The 24,520-nt window shown below is 36.0% G+C and overlaps 1 protein-coding gene across 5 annotated transcripts in view; it reads left to right on the top strand.

The window, feature by feature from the left end:
* The window catches only part of LOC120422610 (uncharacterized), a 280,146-nt gene extending 256,511 nt beyond the window's left edge, over positions 1-23,635 (top strand). Inside the window, exons 7-10 of one of the 5 annotated variants that reach the window (XM_039586100.2) lie at positions 535-732; positions 797-942; positions 13,000-13,137; positions 22,031-23,635. In XM_039586100.2, coding sequence (XP_039442034.1) covers positions 535-732; positions 797-942; positions 13,000-13,137; positions 22,031-23,298 — 1,750 coding nt within the window. In that variant the 3' untranslated portion in view covers positions 23,299-23,635. Of the gene's footprint in view, positions 1-534; positions 733-796; positions 943-12,999; positions 13,148-22,030 lie in introns of all 5 variants that reach the window. The other 4 variants (XM_039586104.2, XM_039586105.2, XM_039586102.2 and 1 more) reach the window with 4 other exon arrangements.
* The last annotated feature ends 885 nt before the right edge of the window (positions 23,636-24,520 follow it).

The following is a 24,520-nucleotide window of genomic DNA, read 5'->3' as shown; positions in this document are numbered from 1 at the left end:
TTCACACACACTACCAAACGTTTGTTTTAATAGTGTGCGTGAGCGCCATGTAAAAAGTGACAGTTCGTCACTTTTTAGTTTGACTTTGACCAACCAACGGGGTACAAACTAAAAAAGTGTCAAACGAAAAAGTGACCAACCACCGGGGGTTGAGTGTAATAATGGTATCGTTCTATAGCAGATAATGTGAAAAAAAACCAGCAAAACATTGAAAAAGTGGCTGTAAAAACATGAAAAACTAGATAGGCAAAAGGTAATGATAGGAGGTGGTAAAATAAGCCAAATACTGCCAAAAATAAAAATAATCTAAACAAGATAAATTCTAATAAAAATACTAAAAACAAAACAAGAAAAGTAAAGTTTTTCGTAGAACAAAAGTAGCTCAATAAGACCATATGCAGGAAAAAATAAAAAAAATTCGGAAGAAATTTGGGCAGTAGAGGGATAAATGAACTGCTTCAATGAACGAATGCGGTGGAAAAAGAATAATTGTACACAACCATAAACACTAACTCAACCTTCTTTTTTCAACAGACTCGCGTCCTCGCTGCTATCCCAGCAGAAAGCCAAGGAACAGCAGCACCAACACCACCACCAAAACCAGAAATCGGACCCCGTCGTGACGCCGGAGATCCAGTCCTCCATCAAGGAGGTCACCTCCGCGATTGTACATTATGTAAATGACCAAACCAACCGACACTCGCGCAGCCGGTCCACTAGTCCAAGCCAAAGGTTCTCACCCCGTTTAAATTTCGTAGGTTTAGATTTGTACTAAAATTGCTCAATTTTTTTTTAGATGTTGGCTAGAAAGTTCGTTCGTCGGAACCCGGCCGCTCGACTCGCCCCAAACGCCAATGATCGAGGGTCAGAATCAGCAGCAGCACCAGTCCCAGCTGGCCGGTGACCACTACCGGTACAATGCCGGCCGGATGAACGGCGTCGGTGAGTCGACACTGATCTAAGAAATTCAAAAAAACAATAGCTTCATTTACAGTCTCACAGTCACACACACGTTCTTAGATCGTTTTGTTGGTTTGATTTTTTCCTTCGTCTCCTTGGAGTATGATTTACTTTTACTTACTTCTGTTTTAAATTAAGCTAAAACACACACACACTCACACAGAAAAGTCAGGCAGACACACACTTTCCTGTTTCTCTATTGTTAGTACTGTTTAGATTGTACGATTTTTTTTTCTGTTCGTTCACATTGCCGTTTCTAACCATAAAATTTGGTTAGCCCTTCGTTTTTCGTAAGACACTTTAACACACACCCCCACAACAAAAAAAGATTGTGAAACAGGTAGCGAAGCAGCTTCTATGATTATGTTCAGTTTTCGTTTTAAGTTCAAGATTAAGTTTTTCCAGCTTTTTTGATCGCGAGCATTGGGCGCTTTTTCGCGCATTTTTCGTCGGAAAAGCGCGGTCGAAATTACGGTTTTATCGACACATTTGATTTGTTTTTTCTCCACTGTGTGAACGAACTTTTGCCACGACAGAGCAAAACAGAAAAAGAGAAGCAAAAGAGTTTTGCATTAACCGCGGATGCATTTCAGATTATTGACTTCGTGTTTAATTGTCGCACGGTTTAGATGGAAAGGGGGGGAAACAAATCGTGAAATTTTTCCCCATTTCCCCACGCAGAAATTAACACTCTCACTCTTTTTTGAGAGTTTTCTGAGTTAAGAAGAAGAAGCAAAACAGTGAACATGATATTGTGAATAGTTGTTTAACAATTGTAAAGTAGGCAGGTTTAGGCTTAGGTTATCCCGCCAAACGATAACGATTCCTTCACACACACAAACTCACAGAAACAGACACACACACAAACTCGTAACTTTTCGAACATTTTGATGTAATTGTGAATCCAGCAATCAGTGGAAAATGTTCTGTATTTTGACTTCACGTGTAACGCAAAATCAACTATTGTCAACAAAAGACCTCTCAAAATCATCCTTTAATCGCTATCGAAAATTTACCACCAACAATTTTCAAAACTCTCCCCGCAATCCCCTCCCAACCCCTCCCGTAACAAACCCTCCACCAAAACATCGACGCCCCCGAAAACGTCGAAGCGCAACCCACTAATCACCTCCTCTTATTTAAATGGCAAATTAAATTAAGGAGCGTTTTGATTTGTTGTCCTTTTTTCCCTTTTCCCTCCGTTTCCTCAACTCCTCCCGGTGTCCAGCTGCTTGCTTCCCCTTTTTTTCGACGGTTTTACAAAAAAAATGGGGCATTTCGTCGCATTTTAGTGTGGAATTTTTTATTTGAAATTTGGTTAAATTTGGGTTTTAGGGTTTGTTTTAGTCAAAATCGCAAATAAATACATTTTGACAAGTTTGTAACATTTTTTATTCTTTGGCCATGATACAAACTGATAAAACTGGCACCACTTTATGCACATTTACCATGAAATCAGCAACACTGCCAACTTGTCAAAGCATGTACATGACTTTGTCTCTGTTTCACGAATGTTCGAAAGATAAATGTCATTTGAAGTTTAAGAAACTCGTTTGTCTCTTCAAACTCAAAAGTCACTCACAAAATGGACACTGCATTCTTTGAGTTCTTTTAAACAAGATCGGAGTGAAGATATTCCAAAAATGTGTTATTTGGGTGCTTTCGACAATCAAGTAGAATTTATTGTTTGTTTACGTGAACAGTGTCAAAAGTGTTCTTATAGTGTACACTCAAAATCAGAAATACCCCTAAAAAGGGTTCTATCTGCCCTTTATCTATCAAAACAAGGTAAACATACTCTTTTTGAGGGTCATTTCAACCCTTTTTTAAGTTTACCGGTGGTAACACTTTGCAAAAGGGTAACGACGGGTAAACTTGGAAAAAGGGTGGAAGTAACTTTCAAAAAAGGTTTGTTTACCTTGTGTTGACAGATAAAGGGCAGATAGAACCCATTTTGATGGGTATTTCTGATTTGGAGTGTAGCGATATCTTTGCCCAAGGCAAAGCGATTCCGCCACTCCTCTCAAAATAGGTAATTATTATGATCAGATTACTAGATTAATTGTATAAAAAAATAAGCAAAATTTGTAAATTTTTTGAATTTTTTTTTCCAAAATAATTTTATTTTGGCTATAAGAACTTTTATTCAAGACTTAGTCAAAAAAATCTACTCAAGAAATATCGCTTTGACTTTATCGAAAATTTAGTGCAATTCATTCAAGTTAGTGCAAAATTAAGGCAAAGCTTAGTGCACATGTCAATTTTAAAATCGAGCAGAAGCAATCCATTTCAACATTACATTATAAACATTGATAATTCGATTTGTTGCAGAGCAAAGCGCAACTTGATGCTGGCGGTTGTGACGGCTGATAGGACCATTTGAAAACCAATCCTAGAGTTTGTTCCTGTTGCACCCTCCGCAAACGTCAAACCAGTACAAAGTTGCTGCCGAATCTATTTCCGGATCTCTTCCGGAAAAGAGGGGGCCGACCAACGTCAACAAATCACTTGGTCCATTGGACAATTAGCTGTCAGTTCAAGCAAAACAATTTAAATGGGCCGATGCACGCATTCGTGAATTTGTTTACATTTTTTCGACTCCACTTCAAACGTTAAACCAAACAAAAAAAAACTATGTCGGATCTTTTCCGGACCTGACCGATCTATGTAAAATTGAAAAGGTGAGGCGGGTTTTTTAGCTGTCAAAAAATACACTCAACCCACGGTGGTTGGTCACTTTTCCGTTTGACACTTTTTTAGTTTGTACCCCGTTGGTTGGTCAAAGTCAAACTAAAAAGTGACGAACTGTCACTTTTTACACGGCGCTCACGCACACTATCAAAACAAACGTTTGATAGTGTGTGTGAACTCCGTGTAAAAGAGGTGTCAAACTAAAAAGTGACCCCGTTCGTTTGACAACAGTTGGTGTCAAACCATCGGGGTTTGAATGTAATTTTCAGAAATTTTTTTTTTCTGTATAGTTTGAAAAACGAGCTTGAATTTTTCTTTTTTCCTAAAAATAAATTCATCTAGAAGCGTTTACGGTTCGTTTTGGCAACTATTTTTTGACAGCTGGTAAATCCGACTAACTTATCTAATCAAATGTACACACCTTGATAGCCGGCAGCTAATTTATATGTTTTTAAGCTTGCAGGAGGAGTTAAAACAATTTAACAAATCAAAATCACTTCGTGTATCAGTCAATTTGTTTATTTACATTGTTGGTGTGTCGGTAGGTTGAAAGTTTGTAAGGCCCAATCTAACCACCCAGACCCAATGTCACCCCGGCAGACGGTGACAAAATACTACAACAGGATTTGTTGTCTTTTGCAAGCAGTCACATAACCAAACATTCGACACCCTCAGCAAACGTCAAATCAGTACAAAATGCTACCGGTTTTTTTTTTGCGGATTTCTCCCGGAAAAGATCCGGCAGCAATTTTGTATGGTTTGTCGTTTGCGGGGAGAGTCGAAAAAAGATAAACAAATCACTTCGTATATCAGCCGTATATCAATTAGGCATCAGTCAACAACTTTTGACATTTCGACGTCGTCGTGCTATCTTGTCGCACCCGCCATTTTGACGTTCCGAGAAAAACGCGTTTTAATGTTTGACCTTGAATATTCAAAAACGAGAGCACGCAATGTAAACAATAACAAACACGTTTTGTTTGGCTCACCATTCTATGCATTGTCCCAAAGTTTGGTTGAAGTTGGTTGCTGGAGTCCCGAGTTATAATTACAAATGTTTACGGTAGTCTAGCTTGTACGTGCGACAAACGCATCCTGACTTTCCTGGCCTGAAATCCCTTTGGCCTTTTGTCGCACTTACATCAATTTTCATGGAGTGACAAGATAGCACGACAAGATTGAAACTACTTTCATATGTAAAGTGACAAAAATGCACGGAGTTTTTTCGGTTTTTGTTGAATATCTCAGGATTGAAATCGAATTTTAGGGATCTGTGAAGGTCAAAAGGTGAGGCATTGTGAGTTGCACAAAATGGCATTCTTAACTCAATTTGGTCCAAAATGCACGTACGACAAGTTAGCACGATGGCGACGATTTGACGATCTGATATTTTGAATTTACTCGAATAAGAAAGCATTCCTAAACTGTTAAATGATTTGGATTTACAAACCCAGATGAAATTTCGGATGTTTTTAAGGGATTTGAGATGTGCTGGAGGTAGACTATTTGAAACTGATAATTTAGTTTGGAAATGAGTTATTTTCATCAGATTTTTAATTCAAAAATAGTTATTCAAAGTCAAATTTCTCATCAAATCAGCTCAGTTTGGAAATATCTTCACCCAATTTAAAATTCATTGAAACGTGACGGCAATTCACTCAAATTTTAGCTAAAAGATAACTTCAAAAAACTCATTTCATGAGAAAGTTCTGTTTAAATAACAACTGATAAAATGTTATTCAAAATACAAAAAAAAAAAAACAAAATTTCATCTAAAACCAAAGATGGATTCTGCACACAAAAACGCGACGATAATTTGAGAACTGGTCCCCCTTTAAGAACTGCTGCTACACATGGCAGCATCTTCCGCTAGTGGCCGCCAGTGGCGCCACTGAGCATGCAGTTGGAAAGGTGTGTGTCTACACTAACGAATATCCATCCGCACAGCGTGCGCGTGCTTGGAGAGTTCTCACTTTTCAGTGTCCCACCCCCGTCCCCTTCCCAGTAAAATTTTATCAAACTAAAACTTGTGATAAAACCAGAAAGGTGCCTTTCAGAAAAAAACTAATTTATGGTGCTACCAGATTACTACGTGAAGTCAAAGGGCGCGACAATTCTGCTGGGAGATTCACATAAAAAAATAATAATAAAAAACTAACAAATCTCGAACGAGACAATCGATCCAGTAGCGAAAAACGAATCCACACACTCACCCACACTGAAAGTTTTTTAATTTTAAACAAAATGAGCGAAACTGCGAATAAAAAAACAGTAGAAAAGTGTAGAGTTTTTTTCTTCTTAGAAACTAATCGAAAACGGTTTGATATTATCCTTACTGATAGAAAAGAAACAAAACTTATATACATTTATACACCTCTCTTTATATACATACAAACATATATGACGATGTTTTTCTTTGTCAAAAAAATTAACTAGCGTAGAAGTAGAATAGTAGTGTAAAACAATGAAGTAAAAGCAATTAACAACCTGAGAAGAGTGCGCAGTAGTGCGAACGCGTGCGCTTGAAAGTCGAGCTTGGTTCGGAGTTGCGTTATTTTGGCTCGTTTTTATACATTTTTATGTTACTACTTTTACATAAACACACACACTTTATTATTGTTTTTACATACCAACTCTAGTACGTATGGTTTGCATGATGAGCTAGAGTCGTTGTGAATCGAGTTGAATAATTGAAACGTGCGTTTCTTCTGTTAGAGCGACTAGAGTGCATCAACAGTCAAATTTTAAGAACCCGTTCTGTATAGAGGCAATCATTTGGAAATGACGAAATGAAAAAGTTTAGAAAATCAGCAACCTTTAGTTTTAGTTGTCATCCCGTAACATTCGTATTATTAGTTGCAATATACCCTTTTTGTTTTATCTGTTTTTTTTCTCTATTATCTTCTACATTAACCCAGCAGAGAGCATAAAAAACGAATACAGCAACTGTAATATTTTTTTTATTGTAATCCTTACTTTGCGCTACAGTTTTAAGTTTTAAATGTGTAATTATGAGCGAGCGAAAGAGATCGAGAGAGAGAAAAAAAAACAGTTATACTATTATTTAAACGATTACTGTAATTTGTATAAGTATTATTATTTAAATAAAAATTGGAGAATCATTGCAAGTTATTATCAACAATTGGTTTTGTGTTTCGTTTGTTTTATTTCGTTATCATCATCCTTGCTTTCGGCTTTTAGTTGTGGTATTTTAGTGCGGCTTCTGTTTGGTTTGAAATGGATCAACTTAAAAAGAAAAAAAAGGGGGAAATGAAGCAGCAAGTGGATTGGGATTTAGGTGAAATTGAATAAATTTGTAAATTTCAAAACTGCTCAAAACAAAACTTTTTATGCAAAAACCCGGGGAAAAATCTTGGACATTAAAACCATCCACATTAACGACCCCCGGGTCTTTTGTGGTCTCTATTGCAAGTTTCTGCTCGAACCTAGGAGTCCGAAGGCTTGAATTGGGAGAGCACCCAAACCTCTTTTTACTCCAAGGAACCTTCCACCCCAGTGTTTGAACTGACGACCTTTGGATTGCGAGTCCAACCGCCGCCAGCGATTCCACCGGAGTAGGCTTGGTTTGGTGTGTTGTTTGTACTTATGGCATGGAGACAACTCCTACACCTGGAATGACTTAACGGCCTAACAACCAAGGCCGGGACCGACATTTTACTTCCTCATCCGATGGAAGGTTGCAGCAGATCCATACATTTTTGTGATTTTCCCATATGAACTTCAATAATAAAAAGTGACCCCCTAACCTTAACCGATTTGGCTCAAAATTGGCACAGTTACTTAAGTTTGCCTAAGTAATCGAATCAGAGGGTATCCCTGCTGTCGTTTTTTTTATTGTTACCCTCTTGCACAATGGTCCAGATCGCGAAATTAGGGGGAGAGGGAGTAATATGCACCCCCTAAGAGAAAACTGTGATTTCTCAACCATAACAGCATTACTGTGGAAGAAATTTGTTCGATGTTCTAAAACAACTATTATTCTTCGTCATCCATGTGAAAAAAGTCTTTTAAAACCTCAAAATTGTTCAAAAATATCAAATTTCTGGCAACATTTTTAATTCCTTTCAAAACACCATGCGGGGCAATATGCACCACAACAATGGGGCAAAATGCACCGGGTTAAAGCAGTCTGCACTAGTCATCACTAGATGACACCACTGTTTTTTTTACAAAGGAGCTTTACAGCGGTGCATTTTGCCCTGACCACGCTTTTCGCAGAAAATTTAATAAAAAATGCATTTTTTTTTGATGTTTTTGGACTCATCTTTCTATAGAATAATGAAGATTATGGCAAAAACTATATACTTCAACACTTACAATATCAATAAATGCTTTTTATATTGACTATAAATCAAAATGAAAGTTCAATGAAAATTAGATTAAACACAATATTTTAAAGTTTTGCAAATAACTTAAGCTGTTTTTATACTAAGATGTTCATATTTTTCCAGCATGAATCTGCAATGTTAAGCTTCAAATTTTTATGATTTTTTTTTTTCCGGAAAATTCTCCCCAATACCAAGGAAAGCAGGGGCACGGTGCTCAAAATACCGTTATTATGAAAAAAAATATGCAATCCGAGATTATTTGGTCTATCGATTCCTTACACCATAGCGCACCTCTGTGCAAAAAATGAAAACATTCGCTGATGTAGTTTTCGAGAAACAGCCCTTTTAAGATGTTACATCCGATTTTCAATAGAGAACCAAAACAATCTATTCAATTTTAGCATTTCAAAGAATATGCAATTCGAGATAATGATGTTTTTTGCTTCAAATGACTGACAAGTATATCTAGACTAAGTTTCAGAAGGTTTGCTGATCTAGTTCTCGAGATACAGCCATTTGAAAATGTGATTTCCGACTTTTTCTAAGAATATCTATAAATTCAATACAATTTCAGCATTTTTAAGAATATGCAATTCGAGATAATGATGAATTTCGCATCATAAGACTGCCAAGTATCTCTGGGCCAAGTTCCAGGAGGATGATGTAGTTCTCGAGATACAACCATTTTAAAATTTTATTTTCGACTTTTTCTAAGAGTCTCTAAGAGAAAGTGGAAAATAACATTTTAAAATTGCTGTATCTCTAAATAGATTTTCTTAGAAAAAGTCGGAAATAACATTTTAAAATGGCTGTAGCTCGAGAATTACATCAGCAAACCTTCTGAAACTTAGCACAGATATAGGGGAAGGTGGGGCAAGACGACCATATGGGGCAAGAGGAACAATCGCTCGTATGGCCGTAATTTTTACAATTTTGATTATTTCCAGTATGAGAAATTGTTGCTAGCAATGCAATTAGCTGATTCTACTACCACATAACCGCCAAAACGACGTGGACGCCACGGAGCATAAGATTTAATGAAGTTTTTTTCAAAACCTTTGTTTTCTTATAATATTTGGAAAGTACAAAATAAGGCATAGGATTTGTTTTATGGCATTTTTTTTCAAAATGCAATTTTTCATAGATCAGTAGTGTCCTTACCAATGACTTGCACCTATTACAAAGTATGATTTAACTTTTGGTTATTTTTATTGAGAGCTTTAAAAAAAACTTGTTCAGGTGGGGCAAGTGTACCATATAGATTTTTAGTATGGAAAAAAATGCGAATAGCTGCAAAAACATATTTTATTGGGAAAGAAATACTTAAAAGTACTTAAAAACTGATAAATAATTGTTAACAAAAAATTTCCAAACAAAATATAGTGATATAATGAAAATTTACTATTCATCATCTCAGTAATAATTTCTTTTTGTAAAAACGATAATTTTTTTAGTAAAATATTATTTTTTAATCTAAAAATGAAAGAAACGTTTCAAATACATTGTAATCTGATGTATCTAAGTGATAACAGTTCAATTGTTAGCAAATTAGCATGTTGTTTCATGCATTGTTCCTCTTGCCCGAACGGATTGTTCGTCTTGCCCCACTAGTTCAGTAGAACGCACGGAAAATCAAAAATTTTAAAATCAGTTTTTTACAGTCAAAAACTGGATTTTTTAAAATCCTGTTCTATCAAAGTCTTAGTCAAGACCTGGAATAAGATGATTATAAAAAAATCCGACAAATTTTTCACGTTTTTAATGGGTTATAACGAGCATTTCCTTAGCTTGTTACACTTGCCCCACTTTCCCCTACTTGTCAGTCATTTGAAGCAAAAAACGTCATTATCTCGAATTGCATATTCTTTGAAATGCTAAAATTTCATAGATTGTTTTGGGTTTCTTATTGAAAATCGGATGTAACATCTTAAAAGGGCTGTATCTCGAAAACCACATCAGCGAATGTTTTCATTTTTTGCACAGAGGTGCGCTATTCGCGATCAAAAGCTCAAAAATTCCGACAGATGGCGCAAAGCATCGAAGAATGACGATTCAGATTTTCGCTGTTCGGTTACATAGGAATGCAAACTTAAAATTGAATTTACAGCTCTTAGAACAACTTTTGAGAAAAAATTCAAGTAGTACGATTGTTAACTTTTTGCCCTCTATAAATTAACGCAATAAAAAAAATCGGATTTTTTTTTTTTTGAAAAAACTAAATTGTTTAAAATGATAGAGCATCAAAAGTTAACAAAGTATCAGCTCGAGTTTTTGCTCAAAAGTTGTTTTGAACGCTGGAATTTAACAAAACAGAATTCGCATATATAACCTCAAAGGGCAAAAATTTCAATCGACATCCTTCGCTCTGTTCTGCTACTCAACACTAGATGTCGCATGTCGTTTAGCTTATGAATGCCAATTCGCGATTAAAAGCTCAAAAATTCCGACAGATGGCGCAAAGCATCGAAGAATGACGATTCAAATTTTCGCTGTTCGGTTACATAGGAATGCAAACTTAAAATTGAATTTACAGCTCTTAGAACAACTTTTGAGAAAAAATTCAAGTAGTACGAGTGTAAACTTTTTGCCCTCTATAAATTAACGCAATAAAAAAAAATTGGAAAAAAAATAATTTTGAAAAAATAATATTGTTTAAAATGATAGAGCATCAAAAGTTAACAAAGTATCAGCTCGAATTTTTGCTCAAAAGTTGTTTTGAACGCTGGAATTTAACAAAACAGAATTCGCATACATAACCTCAAAGGGCGGAAATTTCAATCGACATTCTTCGCTCTGTTCTGCTACTCAACACTAGGTGTCGCATGTCGTTTGGCTCTTGAACGGCAATTGCCGTTTAAGAGCCAAACGACATGCGACACCTAGTGTTGAGTAGCAGAACAGAGCGAAGAATGTCGATTGAAATTTCCGCCCTTTGAGGTTATGTATGCGAATTCTGTTTTGTTAAATTCCAGCGTTCAAAACAACTTTTGAGCAAAAATTCGAGCTGATACTTTGTTAACTTTTGATCATTTTAAACAATATTATTTTTTCAAAAAAAATTTTTCCAATTTTTTTTATTGCGTTAATTTATAGAGGGCAAAAAGTTTACACTCGTAATACTTGAATTTTTTCTCTAAAGTTGTTCTAAGAGCTGTAAATTCAATTTTAAGTTTGCATTCCTATGTAACCGAACAGCGAAAATTTGAATCGTCATTCTTCGATGCTTTGCGCCATCTGTCGGAATTTTTGAGCTTTTAATCGCGACATCGAATCGATAAACCCCAAAATCTCGGATTACATATTTTTTACATAACAACGGTATTTTGAGCACCGTGGGGGAGGGGGGTGAATTTTGCCCCAGAGTTGCATATTACCCCTTCTCCCCCTAAGTGGAACTGGATTTTCCGAAAAAAAATGTGAAATTTTGGAACATTGGTCAACATTTTCTCATTGTTCTGTTTTTAATAAAAAAAATAAGAAAATTGGTTATGGAAAATTGTGAATAATTCTCCATAGTTATAGTAAAATTCAACACTAAAAAATAATAACAAATTTGGTTATGACTACTGATTGTATTTTCAAGTTGATTTTCCATGTGCCATAACTTGTAATTGTTTTTCACTTTGGCATTTTTTCATAAGATCTAATCAATAACAGCATTTTAAGCATTTTAAGCACTTGTTCAATTTAAAAAGATCAGTGGAAAGTCAACAAGCAATAAGCATTTTCCAAATAATTTAAATTGGGAAATTGGATAAAAAAAACTGTTCCTTCAGTATTCTTTAAGATTTCTTTTTTCACAACACTGATGTGTATATTTTCATAAATTGCCATAATTGTAAGTTGCCATCATTGTTATAACATTTCCAAAATTGGGCGATTGCGTTCCACAGTGTTGCCATCTTTTTTATTTACATTCAAAAAATAATTTGCGTCTTATCTCGCCAACAATATAATGACGATAAGGTTGTCGGTTTTTTGGTGAAATTTTGGAAAATGTGCTTTAAAATTGGCATCGCTTTATTGTGACAAGTTAAAACACCGACATAATCCACCTACACGGAGAAAAAGGAGTTCCCAAAATCGTGAACAAGCGTTCATGAAAATGGGAACCTCGAACAAAGTGTTCAAATTCCATGGTACGATTTTGAAAAACGTACCATGAAATTTGAACACTTTGTTCGCGGTTCCTATTTTCATGAACGCTTGTTCACGATTTTGGGAACTCTTTTTTCTCCGTGTACAGATGGAATAGAGCCTATCTCGAAAAATGTTAATTAGAATGATTTTCAAAATAAGCAATCTTACCTAATTCTCGGTTTGAGTTTGGGGTTTCGAGGCAAAATTTAATTGGAAGAACGCATCAAAACCATTAAAAAAAGTTCAGAGTTTTTATTTTGGGACGATTCCTTAAAAAAAAGCAAACCTTAGACCTTTTTTGTAAGAAAGGTAAAACATAAATAAAATTTAGAGCATTAGTTAGAATGCACAAAGTAATTAAAGTTGATAAAAATACATTCATGAATACTCAAACAACAAATCCAACGTTGAGAGACTGCGACAAATTTTCGTATTGTGAAAAAAAAACCTAGAATACCTGATCCGTATACCTTTAACCCATAGATTTAATGAAGCCAAAATAATGTACATTTTGAATCCAAACAATCTTGCTCGCTTCCATTTCCCGAATAACTTATTAGTTCTTGTTTTCTTTTTTGTTCTTGAAAGACCGATACTCTCCACCAAATATCAAAATTTCCATCGCACTTAACAAACCACCTGTTTCTCACGTCAAATTTTTTTTTATTTTTTTCTCAATCCACACACACACTCGTCACGTTCCAATCAAAATACCCTGCAACCATGCCTCTATCGAACGAACCACTCTCTCAAATCTGCCACGATTTTGCGCTGCAAACGAACAAAAAAAAAATCATCAACAAAAAAACGGTCATTTCGAATTCTCCCACCCACCAACTCCACGGACCCACCACCACAGCCTCATCACCGACGTCGGCGGCGGCAATCGTTCCGACCTTTTCCCTGCCCCCGGACCAGCAGTCGCCCGGATCGGCCACCCTCGAGGACGTGCTGGCCTCGCTCCTGGGGCTGCCGGCGGAATCACACAGGTCCTCAGGTATGAACCTGTAAGTTTTTCTACCATAACCAAGAAAAAAAAAAGACAAACTCGACACACACTCACACATACATACAGACACTCACACACACACATCTTCCTAGAAGTCAGTGTGGGACACACTCTAAAGCAAAACCAGCTAAAAAGCGGAGTTAATTAAGAATGTTACGGTAGAGTTTGAGCAATGTCGCGAAAGAGTTATTTTAGAGCAAAATGCAAACCAAAAAAACAAAGTGTTTAAAAAAAACTAACAAAAATCGAACGCAAAAGACTTAAAAGTGTACTTTTTAGCCTCTACTTTAGAGTCCCGCAACTAGTCCTAGAATGTTAACTGAACAAACCAACAAACAAACAAAAACTTAGTGTGTTTTTTCCCTTTTCCTCTTCTTCTAATTGGATGTCGTGTTTAGTTCTGTGATCCGCAAAATTGTTCTGCTTGACCATCTTTAAGCCCTTCCCGCCTTATCTAGTCTTAAGTTGCTTTAAAATGAAACAGTAGGGTGTCCCAATTCAATTGCTCGCTCCGCAAACTATGGATTATTATGTCAAGTACTTAGGGAGCGCTCTTTTATTACGTAACGCGAAAAATCGGGCTTCTAGACCCCCTCGCCACCCCCTTCGTAACAAAATTTCCATACAAATTTTAAAAATTTTGTATGGAGCGTAACACGGCCTCCGACCACCCCTCCCCCCCCTACTGCGTTACGTAATAAAAGAACGCTCCCTTATTTCTCTTAGAAAACAAAAACAAATTAGTATTTTATCAAACTGACAGAACTGTTTATTTAGAAAATTAATTGCCACCAATACATGCATTATTTTAAAAATGCGTTTTTAAGACAGTGACTAAGAGTTTGTAGCTAAAAAATCAAGCATTTTTTTTTAATCAAGAACAAAATTTATGTTTTTGTGAAAGTGAATTTAAAAGTGAAAAGGAATTTTGCACTTTTTTCATAATCTAATTTTAACATTTTATGTTGAAACTAAAAAAAATCCCGTAAATAAAAGAGATTTGGTACATGTTTTTTTTGTCATAAATTTCAGTTTTATTACATCAATGAATAAGCAATAATGATTAAACTTGACAATTTATATTATTTCCTGTATAGTTGAAGACAACTTTCATGATTTAGTAATGATCTACATTTTTTGGACATGCCTTTGAAATGAGACACCCTTCTGAACAATTATCATAAGCAGAAAAACTCGGTTTTTTTCATTTCGCTGCAATGCACAGTGGTCCGAAACCGAAATCTAGCGTGACAAAATTGATAGCGGCCACACGTTAAGATTTAGAGCTTTGGTATCATCGGGACAAATGATCAGGGTCAATTGGGGCATCTTTTGGTATGGTGAACATAGGGTGGTCCAAATTTTAGGGTGGTTCAGAATTTTTATTTTGGCGGGATGACGAGATAGCGCTTTGGTGTTTTCAGAAAAGTTGTAGAGAACAGTATTTTGAGCAACTTTGCTGAAGAGCACAAAGATTTACCTTCAAAAGGGAAGTTTCTAGAGCCATTTTTGTAATTTAGGTTGAAGTGTTTATGAAAAAATGATTTTTTTGAATTTGTCAACTCAGGCTTGTGTCGTAGCGAGTTTGTGTCTTCTAGACATTTGTAGAACTTATCAAAACACACATTTATCTTCCAAGAGAGCAAAAATCTGACCTTTAAAACGAAAGTTATAGCCAAAATACGACGAAAAAGACACCATTTTGAAATGTGAATAACTCGAAAAGGTGGTGGAGTTTGACCTCGCTCTTAGAAGCATCTGAAAGTACACATTCTAGAGTACGATTGCTGAAAATATCTCAGAGGTCTTTATTGTTAAACTTATTTAATTTCAATTTGAAAATGAGTATTTTTTAATCGTTTTTACCCATAACTTTTGATAGAATTGACCAAAATTCATTTTTCAAGAATAAAAATGTTTATTTTGACAAGCTCTACAATTGTCTAGAAGGGTCCCAAAATGTACAAAATGATCTAGTGGTTGTAAAAGAAGAAACCAGTTTTGGCTGAAATATTTCAGGAATAAATTTAATTATTTTGTTGATTCCTGAAATATTTCAGCCAAAACTTGTTTCTTCTTTTACAACCACTAGATCATTTTGTACATTTTCGAGCCCTTCTAGGCAATTGTAGAGCTTGTCAAAATGAACATTTTTATTCTTGAAAAATGAATTTTGGTCAATTCTATCAAAAGTTATGGGCAAAAACGATTAAAAAATGCTCATTTTCAAATTGAGTTAAATTAAGTTAAACAAAAAAGACCTCTGAAATATTTTCAGCAATTGTACTCTAGAATATGTACTTTCAGATGCTTCTAAGAGCGAGGTCAAACTCCACCACCTTTTCGAGTTATTCACATTTCAAAATGGTGTCTTTTTCGTCGTATTTTGGCTATAACTTTCGTTTTAAAGGTCAGATTTTTGCTCTCTTGGAAGATAAATGTGTGTTTTGATAAGTTCTACAAATGTCTAGAAGACACAAACTCGCTACGACACAAGCCTGAGTTGACAAATTCAAAAAAATCATTTTTTCATAAACACTTCAACCTAAATTACAAAAATGGCTCTAGAAACTTCCCGTTTGAAGGTAAATCATTGTGCTCTTCAGCAAAGTTGCTCAAAATACTGTTCTCTACAACTTTTTTGAAGACACCAAAGCGCTATCTCGTCATCCCGCCAAAATAAAAATTCTGAACCACCCTAAAATTTGGACCACCCTATGTTCACCATACCAAAAGATGCCCCAATTGATCCTGATCATTTGTCCCGATGATACCAAAGCTCTAAATCTTAACGTGTGGCCGCTATCAATTTTGTCACGCTAGATTTCGGTTTCGGACCACTGTGAAATGTTGATCAATTTGTGATTCTTTCTGCAAATTTCAGCAAATTATAAAAAATAAAAATGATTTTCATTATCCAGACGTTTAAAATAAATAAAGCACATTTCAAACTCAAATAAAATTTTGTGTTGAACCAATAGTATTTGACCAGTTCTCTCAGATTCGGTCATTCGTTTTTTTGTATTTTTTAATCCGACTGAAACTTTTTTGGTGCTTTTGGTATGCCCAAAGAAGCCATTTTGCATCATTAGTTTGTCCATATAAATTTCCATACAAATTTGGCAGCTGTCCATACAAAAACGATGTATGAAAATTCAAAAATCTGTATCTTTTGAAGGAATTTTTGATCAATTTGGTGTCTTCGGCAAAGTTGTGGGTATGGATATGGACTACACTGGAAAAAAATGATAAACGGTAAAAAAAATTTGGTGATTTTTTTTAACTTTTTCTCACTAAAACTTGATTTGCAAAAAAAACACTATTTTTTCATTTTTTGATATGTTTTAGGGGACATTAAATGCCAACTTTTCAGAAATTTACAGGTTGTGCAAAAAATCTTTGACCGAGTTATGCATTTTTTTATCAGTACTGATTTTTTCAAAAAATCGAAATATTGATCGCAAAAATTTTCAACTTCATTTTTCGACGTAAAATCAAATTTGCAATCAAAAAGTACGTAAGTGAAATTTTGATAAAGTGCACCGTTTTCAAGTTAAATCCATTTTTAGGTGACTTTTTTGAAAATAGTCGCAATTTTTTTATTTTTTAAAATAAGTGCACATGTTTGCCCACCTTCGAAAAAAATATTTTTGAAAAGCTGAGAAAATTCTCTATATTTTGCTTTTTTGAACTTTGTTGATACGACCCTTTGTTGCTGAGATATTGCCATGCAAAAGTTTAAAAACAGGACGTAATATTCAATATTTGGTCCTTTTGAAATGTTAGTCTTGATTTAAAATCTTAGAATATATTGTTTTCGAAAAGATCGGAAAACTTCACGAATATTTCATATTTTATCATTGTAAATCGGACCATTAGTTGCTGAGATATCGGCATTAGAAAATGGTGGGTTGTTTGGGTGAGACTTGGAAAACATCAATTTTCATGTTTTTAAACCTTTGCATGGCAATATCTCAGCAACTGGGGGTCGTATCAACAAAGTTCAAAATCGCAAAATATAGAGAATTTTCTCAGCCTTTCAAAAATATTTTTTTCAAAGGTGGGCAAACATGTGCACTAATTTAAGAAAAAAGGAAAAATGGGACTATTTTCAAAAAAGTCACCCAAAAATGGCTTTAACTTGAAAACGGTGCACTTTATCAAAATTTCACTAAAGTACTTTTTGATTGCAAACTTGATTCTGCATCGAAAATTGAAGTTGAAAAATTCTTGCGACCAGTATTTCGATGTTTTGAAAAAATCAGTAATGCCATTAAAATAAAGATTTTTTCAAAATGTGTTAATGTTGGATTTTTCTGAAAAGTTATAGAAAGCTATTAGAAAAGATTGTAACTTTGGACCCCAAACAAGCCTGGAGTTTTTAAGATATTGGCTTCAGCTGCATTATACGGTGCATTTGAAAATACTTCTCTTAATTTTAATTTTAAGAAATATACATAAAAGTATTTTTTTTTTTTGATCAATGAAGCATAAAAAAAATCAAAATTAATCAAACCATTTTTTTTTGGCTGAATAAGCAGAATTCAGGAAGAAGAATTTTAAAAACATCTTTAGAAGTATAATAAATAAGCAAAATTTTTAAAGCTAGGAAATGTCAAAAACTATTTTAATTGTGATTAGGTACAAGGGTCATTATGGAAAAAGTAGATTTTTGAGCTAAAAATAATCAAAAAACTTTTAGTAAGAACAAAAAAAAATCGAAAGCAAATTCTCTCGGTTTAATTTTTGATAAGTAGAAATAGCTCTCATTCACTTACAAAATGCAAAAATGCATTTTGCAATTTTGTTTGGAAAATACTAACTTTTCCTGTTAAAACGAACGAAAAACGACAGCAAAAAACAGTGCTGAAAAGTTAATTTTAGCATAAATCGCAGTGCTGAAAAGTTGAACTTCTCAGCACTAATACTTTTCGATTCTTTCATTTTTGGTTCTAGAATGACAAAAAAGTACGTAGTAAGTTGTTTAACGACGAAATTGCAAAAATACTATTTTCATAATTTTAATTTGAAAAATTCTATGAAATAATTCGAACTATTATTGCTAAACATTTTTTGAGATGGGCATTTGGATGTCCCAAAAAACTCGATGTTGCGGAAACTTTCGGGCTACCGGGTGAGGTTCGATAGGTTTTTGCCGCAGGAACAATGTTTTCATGCAACGAATAATTCCCAAGTTTATCAACAACTAGCGATTTGCGTTTTACTGATATAATGCCTGTTTTCATGGGTCATATTTTGTTCTAAAACATTCAAAAAAGAGTTAAAAAGATCATATTGGTGGGACCCCTAACGAAGATTTCAAGTGAAAAATTAGATATTTCAAACTCAGTTTTGAATGTTTGAAAAAATATTTTGTTGGAAACAAGTCATTTTTAAGTTCTTAATGATTTTCTTAACGACTTTTGGGATTTTTTTTCGTTATTTCGTTGTATTCGTTGTTAAAAACAGTATTCCTGAAACTAAAACCAATTGATAACCCTGTGTGCCCGAAAGTTTCCACAACATTGCTTTTCTTTGATATGCATGATATGGCTGTAATCCTACTTGGAAAAATTAACTTTAAAAAATTTAAATGGTAGTTTATTTCTCAAAATAAACGAATATCTTAACGTTTTTGCGAAACTTGTTCATATTTTTTTTTGAATTTGCATTAAAACATTTTTTATCAAGAGATCTGCTAATATCAACAATCTTGAAATGAAAAAGATAAAACCGAGTTTTCTGCATACAATCTAAAAGGGAAATAAAATAATCAATAGAATACAAATATTGCAATCTACCACTGTTGGTACTGTCAGGAGCTTATTGTATACTAAAAAAGCGAAATAATTGTTTGTAAAACCATCAAAAATTCATAACCAGCTTTAAAAATCAATCTCATGCGCCTCCTAATACCTGAATCTCTAACCCTTAGCTTAGAATATATTGGAATGTGCATCGTTTTTTCGACGTTTTCTCACACTTTACACTACACACACACACAAGTCCCAAAGCATTTGTTGAATGTTTCGATGTTATACCTATTGTGATAAGAGCGAATAAAAAAAAATCATTCTGTAGGTTAGAATAATTATAATTACCCTAGACAGTAACAGTTAAAGTAATTGTTATCGATTGTTAAGCAAAGAAACATCCAAATAAACGTTAAGCAAAAAAAAAAAAAATAGAAACCGTTAATAGTAAGTTTAGCTCGTAACTCATCAAAATATGCCAAGTTGTCAATAAACCGAAATGCATTAAAAAACAAATTTGTGCTAATAAGAGAAAGCAAATTTGCTGTTTTCATTCTCCAAAATTTGGTTTGAAGTCCTTTCAAAAATCATCCCCGCAAGTTTTGAAGTTCGTGCTGCAGTCGTTGTTCTCGTTTGTTGTTGTTGTTATGATTCGTTTCTTTTATTATTCACCTGTTATGTCGTTCAATGATATTATCTTTAATATGTTTTTAATTTGTTATGATTGCATTTTATCGTTTCATGCTACATTTACCAATGTTTTCATTCAATAACTCTTGGAATGCTCGATTTTTCGATAATATTTTCCTTTAAATTTCATGTCATGTGTGTTGCGTGTATTCAATGTTGGTTTGTATGTGTGTATATCCGAACTTATAATGAAAGAAAATGCAGAGTTTTCATTGCTGAGTTGTGCTTTCACCTTAGTAACGATAGTATAAAACAAATAAAATCGATTTCTAAGAAATGTTAAACGGTTAGTTAACTAATTTGAAACTTTATAATTTCTTTTTGAGCAAGCTCATAAATAAACGATCTCTGAATTTCCAACAACGTTCATTGAAGCCAAAATACAAAATTTAATCGGAAGATTTTTTCAAAATTTGAATTAGTATGCGAACGCCATTAGAAATGGGTAATTCTCCGCCAACTCACACAGCAGTTGCCCCGACCCCTCTTCGATTTGCGTGAAACTTTGTCCTAAGGGGTAACTTTTGTCCCTGATCATGAATCCGAGGTCCGTTTTTTGATATCTCGTGACGGAGGGGCGGTACGACCCCTTCCATTTTTGAGCATGCGAAAAAAGAGGTGTTTTTCAATAATTTGCAGCCTGAAACGGTGATGAGATAGAAATTTGGTGTCAAAGGGACTTTTATGTAAAATTAGACGCCCGATTTGTTGGCGTACTCAGAATTCCGAAAAAACGTATTTTTCATCGAAAAAAACACTAAAAAAGTTTTAAAAATTCTCCCATTTTCCGTTACTCGACTGTAAAAATTTTTGGAACATGTTATTTTATGGAAAATTTAATGTACTTTTCGAATCTACATTGACCCAGAAGGGTCATTTTTTCATTAAGAACAAAATTTTTCATTTTAAGATTTCGTGTCTTTTCTAACTTTGCAGGGTTATTTTTAAGAGTGTAACAATGTTCAACAAAGTTGTAAAGCAGACAATAACAAAAAAAATGATATATAGACATAAGGGGTTTGCTTATAAACATCACGAGTTATCGCGATTTTACGAAAAAAAGTTTTGAAAAAGTTGGTCGTCATCGATCATGGCCGTTCATAGTCACCCGCGACAGACACGGACGACAAAACGAAGAAAAACGCAAATAGTAACTTTATCAAAACTTTTTTTTCGTAAAATCGCGATAACTCGTGATGTTTATAAGCAAACCCCTTATGCCTATATATCAAAATTTTTGTAATTGTCTGCTCTACAACTTTGTAGAACATTGTAACACTCTTAAAAATAACCCTGCAAAGTTAGAAAAAACACGAAATTTTAAAATGAAAAATTTTGTTCTAAATCAAAAAATGACCCTTCTGGGTCAATGTAGATTCGAAAAGTACATTAAATTTCCCATAAAATAACATGTTCCAAAATTTTTTACAGTCGAGTAACGGAAAATGGGAGAATTTTTAAAACTTTTTTAGTGTTTTTTTCGATGAAAAATACGTTTTTTCGGAATTCTGAGTACGCCATCAAATCGGGCGTCTAATTTTACATAAAAGTCCCTTTGACACCAAATTTCTATCTCATCACCGTTTCAGGCTGCAAATTATTGAAAAACACCTCTTTTTTCGCATGTTCAAAAATGGAAGGGGTCGTACCGCCCCTCCGTCACGAGATATCAAAAAACGGACCTCGGATTCGTGATCAGGGACAAAAGTTACCCCTTAGGACAAAGTTTCACGCAAATCGAAGAGGGGTCGGGGCAACTTTTCCCGATTTCGTGTGAGTTGGTAGAGAATTACCCAAATATAATCTTAAGATTACTTCTGACCCTTTTGGACCATAGATAAACCACGTTTACACTTATTTTGGTTACAGATATTGGTTTTGCCAAATTTTTTATCTTCCCAAGTAACATTTTTTTCCAGGAGTTCTACAAGAGCTCTTCAAGATAGCTACAGCAACTTCTTCAGGAGTTTGGAAGAGTACTTGAAGAGTATTTAATCCTACCGCGGTCTAAACTGCTATGCTGTAGCTATCTTGAAGAGCTCTTGTAGAACTCCTGGGAAAAAATGTTACTTGGGTTATTTTTTGTTTTCGATTTTTACATCGCAATGCTGAAACATGAAGCTTACAACAATACTCAGCAATGGAAACTCCGTTCCTGCATCGAGACCCTGAACCGTTCCCCACTGTTATGGTCCGAGTTGGATTCGTCATTAGTTTTCCAGCCCTTCCAGATGTTGTTCTTTACGTTTGTTATGTCTCCTTTTTCTTGTTACTCTCGTACTCGATTCGATGTTGTTCCGAAACCCCTCCCTCCCCCCCCCAACTCTTCACCTGCACCGCCCCTGGCATAACTACAGCAGTCAGTTCCCCGCCGTAGCTGAAAAGCCCACTTTTGTAACCTGCCTCCCTTACCCTTCAATGACTCGTTCGTCACACAGCTTCCAGTAACCACACGCTGCAGATCGAGCAGGTCCAAACGCGGCGCCGCAGCGAAGGAGACGCCAGCCGACGGCAGCGCAACGACAGCGGTTCCGGGTCGGTCATCAACAGTGTTGCCAGCAACAGCATCGTCGCCAACGCCAACGCAACCGCCAACAGCCGCCGGGTGTCACTGGACTCGTGTGACACGGCCACGGGGGCTTCGTCGGTGGTCCACGGCAAGGGTCACACCGGCGGGGAGATTCTCAAGTGTCGCTATCCAAAGTGTGACGCCGTGGCTACGATCGCGGAAGCCCGAAAGTCGTACAAAAGCTGCCACAACTGTTCCCATCTGTACTGCTCGCGGGAGTGCCGGAGGGCACACTGGGAGCGCCATCGGAAGGCGTGTCTTCACTCGCGGATTTCCGCCCTATGTCGGCTGGTGCTGTCCACCTGCAAGGACGATGCGGACACCCTGCGCCACCTCAGTGTGCTGGCCCGGCGCGGGTACTTGTCGCAAGGACGGGGTGTTGTTAGAATACTATTTCGCAGTCCGGAGAACGCGGACTCGTTCATCAAGCAGGGCTTTCAGTGTCTGGGGGAAGTGTCGTACGTCCGCTGGCCAGATCTGCTACCGGCCGAGATGGGCCCCGAGCTGTACTCGGAACTGTTGAAACTGGCCACGGAGTACAAGCCGGACTCGAAGATGTTGATTTACGTGGCGATTTGCGTCGTGTCGGAAGCTCCGGGTAATGCCACCGCACCGGTCAAGTGGGAACGCCAGCTGGTGTCGCGCTGTGCCAAGCTCAAGCTGTGCCGGTCGGTTCTCAGCGAGATCAGCAACTCCCCCGAGGGCTCCCAGCGTCCAAATGCCAAGAAAGAGCCCACCACCGAGGTGCTCATCCTGACCTTCAACATCCTGTCCAAAACGACCCAACGCGCCCGGGAGCTGGTCTCGCAGAACATCCAGACCGTGCTCCGCCAGCGGGGCGTCATCCTGCGCAAGCATTACCCGGAAGTCTTCCAGCGGCTGGCCACCTTTGTCGAGGGGTCCACCGATCGCTTTCTGCCGGTGACGTTGCACCCGCGGGACAACGCCACCGGCCGGGCCTTCGTGTGCATCCTGATGCCGAACTACGGCGGCGACGCCGACAAGCTTCAATTTCCAATCTCGGAGAACAGCGACGACGACGAGCGGGTAGTGACGATGGACGTCGGGGCGGGCGATCTATCGTCCGGGGTGGCGACGACGACGGTGCCCATGGTCATCGAAGTGGTGGAGCCTTAAAAGCTTGTTATGGATTCTTACAGCCACGAGGGTCGACGATACGGAGCATCGAGAAGGTTGTAATAGTATAGTTAAAATTCGACAATGGTCTACGTTTTTTGGTAACATCATCACCACCCCGAGCTTATCCGAAAAGGTAGAAATTTGTGTAATGATGATGGAAGTATTTCGAGAAGTTCTCTAGATTTTCGCTAATTACACTGACCTACCAAAATTGACAAAAATGACTGCGCACACTGCACGAACAAACCCAGTCAATTGAATTGGAATTCTGAAAAAAACGCAACAACCGGTACGTACACGGAATACGTTGTTGCGTTTGAAACGGAATTCGTAAACGATTCAATTTGAATTCCATTGAAGAATTTCGATTGTGTTGACTGAGAAGTGTTCAAATTTCATGGTACGTTTGTTTTTTCAAAAGCGTACCATGCAATTTGAACAAGGTTTCAAGGTTTCGAAATTCATGAAAGCTTGTTCACGATTTTGGGAAAAAATTGGTATGTGAATATATAAAAATCTGTACTTTGAAATGGATTTTTTTTACCGATTTGGTGTCATTGGCAAATTTGTAGATTATAATCAGGACTATTAGAAAAAAATTACATTCTAAACAAAATTACCAATTTCTTTATTCAACTTTTTTCACTAAAAGTTGCATTTCCATAATACACATTTTTTAATATTCAGGAATTTTCTGTATGTAAAGATACAAAATCTTGTTCCAGAGATTTTGATAAAATGGGGTTTTTGAAAAATATCGAAAATGTTGTCAAAATCATTTCAAAAAAATATTTTTATGGCCTAAATTCAACTTGGGATCGAAATGTTCCGCAGTGAATTATTAGGATTATTATCTATTTGTAGATTTTGAAAAGTTGTGGTCGATTTATGATTAGCAAATTTCACAAGAGTTAAAATTTTTGACATTGAAAATCGAACCAATGGTGTCAGTTGGAAATTGCAGGATAAATTACGTTTTTCAAAGTCTTGGAAAAACTGTAGAAAATTTTCCAATTCATTCGAAGATGTTTTTCTTTCAAGAAGTTTAATTACCATTTTCCATACAAATTTGGCAGCTGTCCATACAAAAATGATGCATGAAAATTCAAAAATCTGTATCATTTGAAGGAATTTTTTGATCGATTTGGTGTCTTCGGCAAAGTTGTAGGTATGGATATGGATACACTGAAAAAATGATACACGGTAAAATTTTTTTTGG

Source organism: Culex pipiens, chromosome 2, assembly GCF_016801865.2.
Source record: "Culex pipiens pallens isolate TS chromosome 2, TS_CPP_V2, whole genome shotgun sequence".
Lineage (NCBI taxonomy): Eukaryota > Metazoa > Arthropoda > Insecta > Diptera > Culicidae > Culex > Culex pipiens.
The sequence above is the reverse complement of the archived record's forward strand: the minus strand, read 5'-3'. Positions and strand labels throughout refer to the sequence as shown.